The 14,875-nt window shown below is 29.9% G+C and overlaps 1 protein-coding gene across 8 annotated transcripts; it reads left to right on the top strand.

Moving 5' to 3' along the window:
* The first annotated feature begins 6,243 nt into the window (after window positions 1-6,243).
* On the top strand, window positions 6,244-14,875 carry LOC126849883 (DNA helicase MCM8-like). Of its 8 annotated transcripts, none has more exons than XM_050592262.1 (16): window positions 6,244-6,313; window positions 6,920-7,015; window positions 7,176-7,401; window positions 7,980-8,115; window positions 8,332-8,582; window positions 8,859-8,963; window positions 9,157-9,309; window positions 9,456-9,675; window positions 9,751-9,914; window positions 10,129-10,341; window positions 10,413-10,519; window positions 10,739-10,955; window positions 11,060-11,206; window positions 11,312-11,459; window positions 13,150-13,231; window positions 14,643-14,875. In XM_050592262.1, exons 3-16 carry the CDS (start codon window positions 7,249-7,251, stop codon window positions 14,737-14,739), a joined length of 2,193 nt encoding a protein of 730 aa, XP_050448219.1. In that variant the 5' UTR covers window positions 6,244-6,313; window positions 6,920-7,015; window positions 7,176-7,248; the 3' UTR covers window positions 14,740-14,875. The 8 variants fall into 8 exon arrangements, 7 of the variants coding, with proteins under 7 accessions (XP_050448219.1, XP_050448209.1, XP_050448196.1 ...); XM_050592252.1 differs by having other exon boundaries at window positions 7,160-7,401; XM_050592239.1 differs by lacking the exon at window positions 6,244-6,313 and adding an exon at window positions 6,432-6,654 and having other exon boundaries at window positions 7,160-7,401; window positions 9,838-9,914.

The following is a 14,875-nucleotide window of genomic DNA, read 5'->3' as shown; positions in this document are numbered from 1 at the left end:
ACACATGTTAAGAGCAGTTATCGACATAATTTAACAATTCCTTCTCGTGATCTAAGCTCTCAATTAAAATATCAATTAACTGAAAATCATTTGAACATAGATGAATATATTAGGTATTTAGATACATAATCGATATATTTCTTTTATTATAATATTAAATTTCTATTCTTTAAACCATATTAACCTTCGAATTACATATACCTAGTTGCATCCATATCCCTAAAATACCTAGTGAAATTCCTAGTAACCAACTAGTTTCGCGCCTACATCATTCCCCTAGATCCACTAGATTAGTCTTAGCTCTCGGCGTCCCTGGGGTATAGCCGGTGGAAGCAGGTTGCCCTATAAAAGTAGAGAGCAATCTTTTTCTCACTAACTGAGGTATAGAGAGAGAAAGAGCGTCGCTGAAACGTAACAGGGTATATCCGGTGAAAGCAGGTTGCCCTATAAAAGTAGAGAGCAACCTTTTTCTCATTAACTGATGTATAAAGAGAGAAAGAGCGTCGCTGAGACGTAACAATAGTTAGCAAACATAATTTACAAAGAAATTTTTTTTATTTTAATCAACGTGGAATTATTTGGTAAACACGTCTGTAATGTTTCTAACGTTTAGGAAATAATAGTTTATTTTAGAAGAATTAATTTACTATCAGGAGGTCAGTCATGTAACTTTTTCTTTAGGGCAAAACGTGAAAAGTGAAAAATTTTTCCATTAATTTCAATGGAAAAATTTTTCACGTTTCCGCCCTAGGGAAAAAGTTACATGATCAACTTCCAGATAATAATCCGGAATCGGATACAGGAGGATAAAAGGAGCTATTATGGTTCTCGAAACAAGATGAAAATTATAAAAGTGAACAGATTTAATAGATTTCAACAAATAAAATTGTAAATATTTTAGTGAATTTCCTCACTTTTGTATTTTTCACTTCGTTTCGAAAACCGTAATAGGCCTCAAGATCAAATATGCAAATCTAAATAGATGAGATTCGATATAGTCCACATTGCTAATTGGCTAGTTATTTCACTAGGACTTTAATTGGTTAATCGTACTCGATTGGTCCATTTTTTGTGCATACTTATGTGGACTAATTTTCTTGCATATTTCTCTGCGCTATTTTTATTTAGATATACTTTTACGGTTACGACTAAAATTTTTTCATGCGGCAGGCGTTGTCTACAATAGAGTCGTAAATTGAGCAATCGCAGATTACGTTTACATGTCACCCCTAATCGAGTTTAATAACCTAAAGCGGAGAACACACACTTTTCCATAAGCGCATAACCATAAGTATAAGGAAATTGATTGGTTCATTTCGTTAGGCATATGTTTGTGGACCAATCAATTTCCTTATACTTATGGTTATGCGCTTATGCAAAAGTGTGTGTTCCTCGCTTAATAGTTCTAAGGCTGGCCATTCACAGTCATTTCATTCTTCAGAGGAATAACTGTGATTAGTCAATTTAACAACGAACGTTATTATATTCGATTAAGGATAACATATAAACATAGTCATTATAGTTTAGACAGCTCCATAAAGTTAGCCGGTCAACATTCACTTTTATAATTTTTTTTTTATAAATCGTTTGTTGATTGTTTGTTGGTGATTGTTGGCCTAATTACAACATTTGTTGGTTAACATTTTTTTTTTTAAATACGAAAATAAAATTTTGTGTAAAGTTAGCCGGAAAGATATTATTTTTGTTCCAATCTTAATTCAATCGATGCGTAATCGTTTGTTAGTCATGGAAAAACTAATTAAAACGTTTGTTCATATTTGCCTTGAAAAACGAAAAAAACTAATACATTAATGGTGGCGGGAGAGGTTGGGTAAAACTTAAGATTGACTTTAAGATACACACGCGCACGCGCGCGCACACACACACTCTCGGGGGGGTACAAGGGGGGCTTTCGGCCCCCCTCCTGCACCCTCCCCTCCGAAAGGGTGGACCTTTATAACTACAAAGTACATGCTGCATTATAAAGCAAGGTCCATCCAGCCTACCGTCGGGGCGGGTCCGGGAGGGGGACCAAAGGCCTGCCTTGCATCCCCCCCCGTGTGTGTGTGTGTGTTGTGTTTGTGTGCGCGTGCGCATCTTAAAGTCAATCTTAAGTTTTATCCAACTTCTCCCGCCATCATTATTGCATTAGTTTTTTTCGTTTTTCAAGGCAAATATGAACCAACAAACGTTTTAATTAGTTTTTCCATGACCAACAAACGATTACGCATCGAGTGAACTAAGATTGAAATAAAAATAATATCTTTCCGGCTAACTTCACATAAAATTTTTTTTTGTATTTTCAAAAAAAATATTAACAAACGTTGTAATTAGGCCAACAATCATCTACAAACGACCGACAAACGACCAATAAACGATTCGTAAAAAAAAATTATAAAAATGAATGTTGACTGGTTAACTTTATGGAGCTACAGAAAATAGAGATGAAGGAAAAACAAACATTCTTAACATTTAAGTTGCCACTCTGCTGATTTTAACCATCGGTTAACTTAACCAAAGGTGGTGAAATTGGTCGTAAGGCGATAACATGAAAAGTGAAAAATTTGGAATTTTGGAAAAATTTTTCAGAGAGAAGCCTGAGAGTCGCCACTTCGACGTTTTCCGATGCTTTTTCTAGGTCGTGTACTAGCGTTATGTACATTTATTTTACGCCGCCTGGAACTACATTACCACATCCATTTTCCGTAGCCATGATAAAACGGGATCGTCCCGTTTGCGCACATTACGGATCGGACACGACAAAATTTTCCGATCGGACATAGATCCGATCAGACACAGATCCGATCGGATACAGTCCCGATCAGACACAGGCTCAATCGGACACAGGCTCGATCGGACACAAACTCAATCGAACACAGTTTTGATCGGACACATGGTTGCAAATTAGACACCGACCTGATCGGGCACCGGTCCAATCGAACACAGATCCGATCGGACACAGGCTCGATTGAACACCGGTCCGATCGAATACAGGCTCGATCGGACACAGAAGCTATACCAAAGTATATGCATGAACAGGAAGCACGCGTGCACAAACACACACATACACGGGGGGAGGGGTGGCCATCGGCCGCCTTTCCGCACTCACCCTGCCGATAGGCAGGGTAGACCTCGCTTTACAACTTATAAAGTACAGTGTCCGATCGGGCCCGTGTCTAATTGGACCGGTGTTTGATCGGGCTTGTGTCTGATTGGGAAATTTTGTCGTGTCCGATCTGTAATGTGCACTATCGAGACTCACTCGATAAAACAGTCGATTGGTTCATGTCCATGCCATACATCCACTTTCAATATGAATAAAATTAATAGGAAGAATTATGCAAGGGAATCAGTACCGTATGGGGTGCAAAATATGTTTATTAGATTATAAGACTTTGATAACGTTTCGGTCCCTTTTTTGGACCAGCGCAAACAACAAAATAAATAAGCAAAAATTAACCGGTACAATTTATATAGAACGGTTAGAATAGATGATGGTCTACAAACGCACGGAGACGCTTAAAAGAACATAGAAATAAACGGTAACAATATCTTAAAACATGTCTATTAAAAAAATTAATTTAAAAATAAATAAATTGAATAAAACAAAAGTCAAGAAATTAAAAAAATAAATTAAATAAAACGGAAGTCAGATGATAAAGTAAGCTGTTTATGTGTCGTCCGTAGGCTGCATCTCTCCATTGTTTCAAAACAGTAGAGGTCATGGATGTAATCCATCCGTCAATTATGACGATACTTTATTAAATACCATGAATGAGACATGTATATCTGAACAATAAAAAATATAGAACAATAAAATTTATAGAAACACAAGTCTAACAGAGACATTTTAAAATAATGACTTACAAAGTAATAAATTAATCCAGGCCATTGTAAGAAGTCGCATAGTCACAATTAGTCAAAGTTTAAAATTAATAAATAATAAAAATGGAAAATAAATTAAAAAATAAATCATAAAAACATGAATTGCAAACTTATAAATAATATCACGTGCGCAGTTAGGTGCGACTAATACTGATATATATTTAAAGGCGATAACAAAAGTGAGCGAATGTAAAAAGATACACTGTCTGTAATATGTCTAGAGCTTTGTGTACAAACAAGGACTCTAAAGTCAAACTTTCGGAAGCCTGTTTATTGTATTGACATACGCCTCATGTAAGCATTCGGTATCTTCTCGGTCTCCCAGTTAACACTCAATTGGCAATCAGAGCCGCTTAGCATCAATATTGAATCGTCTCCCTTTATATATATCTTCTACAAACAACATAAATCAGATCTTAAAACAATTATGCTCTACTATTAAAGATTTTTTAAATAAGAATCCGAATCTTATTATCACCAGAGCTGATAAAGGAAATGTTTCAGTCGTTTTTAATAGATACACCTATATTAATGAAATGGAAAAAAATACTCAGGGACACAGACACATATAGGATTGTCACCAAAGACTCTATAAAAAAACTCACGAATGTATATTTATTACTCTTCAGATGGAAAGGATCAAATTATATCTCGACCAACACGTACAGATCTTTATATGTTAGTGATGGCATTTTACCTAGAGCTTATGGACTCCCCAAAATCCATAAATGTAATCATCTGCTTAGAATAATTGTATTGTCTTTAAATAGTCCTTTGTATCACTTGGCGTCTCATCTTTACTGAATCATAAAAAAGTTTTTCTAAGACACAAGGTCATATTTTTAACAGCTTTCAATTGGTTGACAAGCTCTCCCATACAACAATTAATGATTATTACACGTTAATCTCTCTCTCGATGCCATATCACTATTTACTAATATTTCTGTTAAACTTGCAATTGAAAATGTTTCAAAAAGATGGGGTTTTATTTCTACCAAATGCCCTATCCCCTATGCTGAATTTATTTTAGTGGTCCGTTAACTCCACGTATTTTATTTTTAACGACACCATTTACCAAAGCAAACCTTTGGTACTCCGATGGGTTCACCGTTATCCCCCATAGCGAACATTGTCCTCCAAGATTTAGAGGAGAAAGCATTAACAATGTTAAATTTTATTCCTTCTTTTTACTTGAGGTACATTGACAACATTATTCTGGCTGCATCTCCTTCTACTTTTAAACACATTTTGAGTATTTTTAATTCTTTCTATTCAAGATTACAATTTACAATTGAGATAGGCAAAGATAATTCAAGCTCGATTTTTTGGACACCGCTTTAATTTTAAACAATAACCGCCTGACATTCGACTGGTATCTCAAACCGATGTTTTCCAGAAGATATCTTAATTATCTTTCGCAACATCCTGTATAAAAAAGAGGTACTATAATAGGCCTGGATAAAGCTTTTTTCTTTCTCATCCTTGTTTTCATCAAAAAAATTTCCATTTTATCGTTAATATCTTACTCGACAACAATTATCCATTAGATTTTATTTTCACGACTTTTCATGACAAACTTAAATTTTTATTTAGTAATAATAAAAGGAAACATAACTCGCTTGATGAGACTGAGGATACAATTAAGAAAAAATTGTTTACGATCCCATATGTGTCATCCATCTTTGAACGATTCAAAAGTATAACTAAAGATTTAGATGTCAGACTGTCTTACTTTAGTTTAAATAAACTACATCGTTTTATCAAAGTAGATAAAGATCTGGTATACTTAAATAATTTTGTAGCAATATTATTTATAAAATAGAATGTAATAATTGTGATACGTCGGCCAAACGAGCAGGCAATTACAAACTAAAATAAAAAACACTGCTAGTTAACTTTGTTGATTTGTTGCTTTGTGACTATCGAATCTATATGTATCATATCAATAGGATAGAGAAATAGCACAAAAGTTATTTGGTTGTCATAAACTTTATTCTGAAAATATAACAAATTTTAAAAATAATGATATTCAAATGCATATGAGCACACGATAAATTTAAATATGCTTTCTGTCACAAAAAGCATTTTCAGCCCGTATCTCGCCCGTAAAAGCGATACCCTAAGAAACAAGGACAGGATTGTTGCTCCTTGTCTGATGTTATCTCATCCCAATAATCGCATTCGTGTGCTCACATGTCAATCATGTGCCTTCATGAACGCTACACACATACGCGATGAAAGAAAGACGGCGCAATCATCTCTCTTTATCTAGCGATCAGTGTACTGTTAACAATATCGAAAAGGGGATGTTGCACAGACATGAACCATATTGAAAGTGGATGTAGCACGGACAAGAATCAATCGACTGTTTTATCATGGTTCCGGAAAGTGGATGTGGCCATGTAGTTCCAGGCGGCGTAAAATAGATGTACGTGACGCTAATGTACGACCTAGAAAAAGCATCGTACGAAAAACGGCGGCGTGGCGACTTATATTCTAGGGACTCTACTTTCTAGTTATATGATTGACCCTCTGAACGCACTCATTGTTCAATGATTTATCATTTATAACGATTAACGATATATTTGGAGTCTTTTAAATATTGCTTGAGCAGTGAAGAAATCTGATATTGGAAAAATAGAATAACTTTTGTTTTTTTCTTTATTATTATATATTAATATATATTAGTTATTATGTGCGATAAAACAAATTCTCATAAAAAGAAATGGAAAGTGATGAAAACTTCAAAACAAAACAATGATGTATTACGTTAGTATTAAAATTTTGTTTGTTATTTTTTGTTCTGTTATTTTTACTTTTTCTATATATAATGAATATGTTTTATATATACATATTCCAGTACAGAGAGAGAGAGAGAGAGAGAGAGAGAGAGAGAATAAATAATTAAAAAAATAAATAAAATTAATTTTATGTTAAGATAAAAAGAAAACTTAGTAAATATAATGAGTTTAGAGATAAAATTAAAATGTGTCAAATTTTTGAATCTTAATGTAATGTTATAATAATATTTTAGATCAAAATAAAACAGATCATAGTTCCGATAATCTCGACATTGGTAGGAATATAAATATTCCATATTATGGATGGAGATTGTTTTTTCCTGACAGTGGTAAATATATAATCAATATAGTTAAAAAAGCAAAATATTATTTTCTTAGATATGTATATATATATAAATATATATATACATACACATATATATACATATCTTGTTACATCTCTTTCTCTCACACATAAATAAATATTTATACAGAATATAAATCTAATAGTGATATTACAAAGCAAATTGAAGCTATAGAAGCATTTATAGAAAGACATCAAGAATTGTCTTTGTTGTTTACTATGGCAAATTTGGAAGCAGGCATGTCTTTTGACATTGACATCTGTAATCTGTATGAGGATAATGAATTTATGAAGCAATGGCCAAATTTTAAACATGAAATTCATGAAAATCCAATAAACACATTAAATTGTATGAAACTTAGTATTCATCAGGTATATATATTTATTTCTTTTTATGATTAAATAAATATTATTTATATTTTTAATTCTTTATTTTACTTTTATAATAACTTTGAATATATCGTCATTTGTCAATTTATCATGAGAAGGGCTATAAACATGTAAAAAATTAGGATCCTTTAAAAAAAGATGATCTTTATTTTGTCTTAACACTTTATCCTAAGGTCAAATCAATAGTATCACTTCACCTTCTTTTTGAAACTCTACAACTTTAATCTGAAATATTTCTTTTTATTTTGCTTTGTTTTTTATATATTTGGGTCTCAATCTAATGTCGCATTCTATGTGTGTGTGTATATATATATATGATTAAATTTCTTATTGTTTACATTATTCATATATACATATATATATATATATATATATATATATATATATATATGTGTGTGTGTGTATATATGAATAATATAAATAATAAAAATTTAATTTATTTATGAATTATTTATTTACATAGTTTTAAAAACTTTGATTTTTGTTATTAATCAAATCCTTGATTATTTGTTTTTTCTTGTACTTCTTAAATAATTAAATTTTTGATATTATAATTTTAGAAAATTTTGAAAACAGTGCCAGAAGAAAATTTACAATATGTTTTGAACTCTATTAGCAATTTACCAACAGTCAAATTAAGTATATTAAATTATCTACCAATTATATGTTTGCGAGACCTTAAGCTAAATTATTATGGTATGTGTATGTAGACTTCTATATCTAAAAAAGTATATCTAACATTGTGCATATACATACATATATATATATATATATATATATATATATATATATATATATATATATATACATATAGATTCATTAGAATAAAAGTTTTTATTTACATATTAATTTTTTATTTTTAATCAGATAATTAATTTTTATTTTAATTTTATTTTATGGAAATCTTTCTAGAGCGATTGATATCTACTAGAGGTTGCGTAATAAGGGTTGGCAGAATAAAACATCTCATACAGTGGATGGTATTTGTATGTTCCAAATGCCATTTGCAAAAATTAGTCAAACAGTCTCAAGAAATATACACATTGCCAAAAAAATGTGATATTTGTGGTATATCAAAATTTTATCCAGTCTTGGATTCACCTTTTGTGAAAAGTATTTTATTCCAAATAATCAGGATACAAGAACCATTGGATGATGAGCAGGTATAATATATTGTATTTATAATATAATTAAATACTTAATAAAAAATAACTAAACTAATTACTTTTTTGTAAGATCTTATAATTTAAGTTTAAACAAATATATTTTAAAGTTTTATTTTTTATAATAGTTATATAGTTGATAAATTTTAAATTGCTTTAAAAGTTAAAAATTTCAAACAAACAAACATACAAATAATGTATTTTAAATATTTTGAAATAAAGCAAATGTTAATAAAATTGTGTATATTAGTATGCATATGCGTTAATATTTTACAGGAGAATAAAGGTAGAGTGCCTAAAATTCTTGATGTGGAACTTATGGATAATTTAGTTAATATTTGTATGCCTGGAGACGATATAACACTTACAGGCATTATCAAGGTAATTCTCAAGAATAGTTACATAAAGATGCTTATTGTGTTTTGTCCAAAAAATCTTCTTTTCTTCTGCATAATGTAATAATGCTTCTACCTATCTCGATTAAAAGGAAAAAATTTTTTTTTTAATATTTAGATGTCTGTTTATAATGCTACAAAAAACAAGGAAAAAAATTATATATCTTGAAAAATTTTAGATACAAGGAGTCGAAGATACAACTAAAATACAAGTTGGTACTCCATTTTCATTATATATGAAAGCAATTACAGTTATCAATAACAAACGTAAATATGAAAATAAAAGTTCTATGAGTAATGAAATTTTTTTAAAAAACTACTTAGCTATACAGGTGTGTATTTTTCTTTTTTAATATATTTAATATATTTAATATATTTAATATATTTTTCTTTTTTAATTCTTTTCAAATATAAAATTGGATTAAATGTTGCATTGATGCAAATTAATTATATTTATCTTTTTTTTTGTTATATATAGAATATATATAAAGAACAAAATATTTTTGCATTATTAGTACATTCATTATGCCCTAGTATATATGGTCATGAAATAGTCAAAGCTGGATTGATATTGAGTTTATTTGGAGGTAATGTCAAACGCGCGCAATTACGAGATGGCATACATATTTTGTTAATTGGAGATCCTGGTCTTGGCAAATCGCAGATGTTGCAAGCATGTGCTCGAATATCTACAAAAGGTATATCAGATAAAACCAAGTTTTTTTTTGTAAAATATAAATGTTTTATATAAAAAGTTATAAAAATTTTTTAAGGTATATACATTTGCGGCAATTCAAGTACATCTTCTGGACTAACAGTAACGCTTACAAAAGAAACGGGATCAAATGACTTTGTTTTAGAACCTGGTGCTTTGGTTTTAGCAGATCAAGGTTGTTGTTGCATCGACGAGTTTGATAAAATGTGTTCTCAGCATCAGGTAAAATAATATGAATATCCATAAACAACAACAACAATGTATATGCTAAGATAATAAATAAATGTTAATAACAGATGTAATATTATAGTAATTTTCTCATTTTTTCTCATTCTTTCTTGCTTTTTCTCTTTGTAGTATTCTCGTATAATAAAATTAATAAAGCAAATTTTTTAAAATATTTGAAATATATTTTTATATGTATATATTATTCCAGGCATTATTAGAATCAATGGAGCAACAAACTATTACTGTTGCAAAATCAGGTATAATATCTTCTTTTCCTGCACGGACGTCAATTCTTGCAGCAGCTAATCCTATCGGAGGACAATATGACAAAAGCAAAACAGTAACTGAAAACTTAAATATTAATCAACCTATTCTCTCACGATTCGATTTAATTTTTTTATTATTGGATAAACCAGATAAGGTAAATAAATGTCTGTAATTTGAACAAATATTGAATTACTTGTAGTAATATTATCTCTTTATTTATGACAGCACTTTGATAGTTTATTATGTAAACATATTATGACAGTTCATACCAATTCACATAAAAATTTCAATCAAGAAGTTATAGAGTCATCTACTAATGATTGTTCCTTGAGGTAAGTAATATATGATCCTCTGATGATAATCCATTGGTTTGTTGAAAATGAAAACGAAAGTGCAAAACATAATCATATCATTACAATTTATTATTTTTCCAATTATGCAATATGTATCTAATTAAAAAAAAAATAGTATTTTATATTATATTCGATTTTGTTTTATGTACTATTTTGTTTAAGAAAAGCATCTAAACCCAACTATAATAAATATTTCAGAAAAAAGCTAATGCTGCCATTATCTACTGAGGTTATACCACAGTCTATTCTTCGAACTTACATTTCCTATGCACGACAATATGTGAAGCCAAAATTGTCAGCTAAAGCTGCAGCTGTATTACAGAAATATTATTTAGAACTTCGATCAAAACATAAACAATTTGGATGCATACCTATATTTAATAGACAATTAGAAGCCATGATTCGTTTAACTGAGGTTTAGTATCTTTTATTGTGAGAGTTTATTGAGAGAAAAATATATTATGTATTAGAGAGATATTTCATCACTTATTTTTTTATTATATCACTTTATTATTATAGGCTAGAGCAAAACTAGAATTACGTATTGAAGCGACTGAATCAGATGCATCAGATGTAATAGATATATTGCGATATACAATGACAGACATATTAGAAGATTCTATAACATCAAGATTAAATTCTGATAGTAAATTAACAAACAAAAAGGTAAATTGTCTGCATATAGGCTAATTTATTTACATTTATGTGAAACTGTTCACATGCACACATAAAATTCAATAACATTTCATATTTATAATTTTTTTTATACAGATTAAAACGTTTATAAAGATACTTGAAGAAAAAGTAAATGTGGATAAAAAACAAACATTTTCAACAAAAGAATTAAAAACATTTGCTACATGCAAAGGTATTTTGATAAATGATTTTGCTGTTTTAATTTCAAGACTGAACGAAGAAGGTATTTTATTAAAAATTAAAAAAGATACATTTAAATTTATTTATGATAGTATATAATGTGTTTATATATATATATATATATATATATATATATATATATATATATATATAATGTGTGTGCGCGCGCGTGTGTGTGTGTGTGTGTATAATAAACTATATAATACATCATATAATACATTAATTTACTATATACTATATATAATACTATTATAAATCTATTATACGTTATTATATCATATCTATTATGTATAAATATATCATATATTCTGTGATATTAAACATTTAAAAATTATATTTTTAATTTCTATATTTATATTTTTATTATGACATATTTTCCAAAGGCATTAAAATATAAAGCTGTATTTTTGATAGTTGCATTTTTTATTTTAAATAAAAACAGTTTTTGTTGTAGAAATTTTAAAATAACTTTTCTTTTATGATAAATAAATATCAACTGGAGAAAAAAGATTTATACTAGATATATACTTGGGTTGCGTTCACGTCAAGACAGAAATTTATTTTTTAGATTGATAAAGAGATAAAATGATTAATAAAAAACCTTTATCTCACAACATAATCTCTATTTACATCATAACATTTTTGCCAAGGATGTGCCAACGCATAACCGGCAGCATAGGAGTTGTCCTAACATCTGTGCATTGATATATCGATGGCAAAAATACTGTGATGTAAAGATATTATGTTGAAAAATAAATATTCTTTATTAATCATAATTTTGTCTTTTCACTGTCTAAAAATTAAATCCCTATTTTGACGTGAACGACTCAATGTATAATTCCATCAAGTATAATTCAAATATAACTATATATATATATATATATATATATATATATATATATATATATATATATATATATATAGTTATATTTAATTATATTTATATTCACAATATAATATATTGAATTATATTATAATTATAATTATAGTTACATTCAAATATAACTATATATATATATAAATCAAATATAAACCCTCGGTGAGCTGCGCGCCTGGTAGTGTGCGAGAACGCTCCACCGCTACGGCGGCGCAAGATTTTATTAAGCATTATAGAGAAAAATGATACAGGACTTTCCTTTTCAGTTTGATTCAATTTACTTTCGCGCTTCAGGTGTGTCAAAAGTTATTAGACACCCTTTGTATAAGCTGCGATTCGATATTCACTGCCAGTACTGAAAATCTAGTTTACGTCACGTACACTATAGATTTTCAATACTTGCAGTGAATATCGGAACGCAACCACAGTGCAATAATATTTATCATGCAGTTGCTAGGAAACTCATTATTTTGATAAATTGACAATTATGATCTTAAGAAAAATTCTCGGTTGATACCAATTCAAAATAATTATTTTAAAATTAATACAAAGTTACTAAATTTTATATAGTCCATATGCATATTAATATCACAAGATAAAAATATAGAAAATATAACAAAAAAATAGAAACAAATAATTTTAGAAGAAAATTCTTTTTCCTAAAGCTATACAATCTAGAAGCAAAAATGCCCTGTGATGGTAAAAATCCAAATTGTGATAGAAGACGCGAATTATTAGCGCAACTGAAATGTTTAATCAGCTCTATGGATAGGAAGTAAGATTTTATTTAGCTTGATGTTGATGAGTATGTGTGAAATGTGGAATGAGTAATAGTTTATCGGTATCATATGTGTAGGAAACCATGTGAATGGGATGAGCCGCTTTGTCCACCTATGGTATATTGCCCTACAGAAGTACCATCTTGTATTCAGCCTTGTGTAAGTTTCTAGCACTAATTTTTTCTATTTGCTCTCTTTAAAGAATCAGTAGTTAATCGTCTTTCATTAATAAGAGTTTAATTAGTCTAATTTACATCAATATAATTTAAAAGGCCATCTACAATAGAAGGAGTAAGGCTGTAGAAGTAGGAAATAAATTATTTTCGACGGGATAAAAATCAAGAATAATGGGCAATTCTCACAGATTTCTATATATTATTAGACAGCTAACTCTCTTATATACTGTATCAAAAAATTGACTCCAAAAGTTATTTACATACAATAGATATAATAAGCTTTAAGCTGTAAGAAATTAACCAATAATAATCGATTATATTTTTTACATTCAACTGTGATTGATCAATTTCTTACGGCTTAAACCTTACTATCCTGGTTGCGTTTCATAATTCAGTGCCAGTACTGAAAATCTGTAGTGTACGTCACGTAAACTATAGATTTTTAGTACTAACAGTGAATTTCGGAACGTAGCCCCTATTGTAGACGGCACATTACATATGAGAAATAAGCATCTGTACATGCGTGACTTAAGCGGGGAGCACACACTTTTGCATAAGCGCATAACTATAAACATAAAGAAATTGATTGGTCCACAAATATATGCATAAGGAAATGAACCAATCAATTTCCTTATGCTTATAGTTATGCACTTATGCAAAAGTGTGTGCTCCCCGCTTTAATCTATTTCCTTAGGCTTATGGTTATGCGTTTATGCAAAAGTGTGTTCCAGCCCTAAAGCGGGGAGCACACACTTTTGCATAAGCGCATAACCATAAACATAAAGAAATTGATTGATCCACAAACATACGCATAAGAAAATGAATCAATCAATTTCTCAGAGCTCGTATCAAGAGCTCGTACAAATTGACATAGCTGGCATATGCATAAAATCGATGCGAGCATATAATCTGGACCAATAAGCATAAAGCATAAAATCGCCATATTGATTTACATAACATGCTCATTGGTCTAAACGGTCTTATGCTATGCAGTTATGTCAATTTGTGTGCGATAGCCCTTACTCCTCATTCTTGAGGCCTATTACGGTTTTCGAAACGAAATGAAAAATACAAAAGTGAGGAAATTCACTAGAATATCTACAATTTTATTTGTTGAAATCTAGTAAATCTGTTCACTTTTGTAATTTTCACCTCGTTTTGAGGACCATAATAGCTCCTCTATACTGCCTATTTCTATTGTAGGCGACTCTTAATGTACTAATCCGATCAATCACAACCATTTCATTGTTTAGAGGAATGGCTAAGATTGGCCAATGTAGTATTTAATACATATTAAAATATATTTTAATAAACTCTGAATTTTTTAGAATCAATATTTATATAATTTACTTATGAAATATATTATAAATCGACTGATTTTAAACATATTGCAGGGATTTGTCAAATCGTGTAAGAGTTTCGATTTTCGCTCCAGCGTATGGTACAGATGTGAATGTATTAAAAGAAATGGTCTACAGGATAGATGCATGATGTGGGATTGCATGGGGAGACCAGAATGTATGACAAAACTGTATCCAGTTTGTGAACCAGGTCGGGCCACATTATTGAAGTTAACGGATTTGGGTGATGCAGAGGTTGCTCTTAGAAAGTTCTATTGTGCAGATCA

This window comes from Cataglyphis hispanica, chromosome 1 (assembly GCF_021464435.1).
Source record: "Cataglyphis hispanica isolate Lineage 1 chromosome 1, ULB_Chis1_1.0, whole genome shotgun sequence".
In the NCBI taxonomy this organism is placed as follows: domain Eukaryota; kingdom Metazoa; phylum Arthropoda; class Insecta; order Hymenoptera; family Formicidae; genus Cataglyphis; species Cataglyphis hispanica.
The sequence above is the reverse complement of the archived record's forward strand: the minus strand, read 5'-3'. Positions and strand labels throughout refer to the sequence as shown.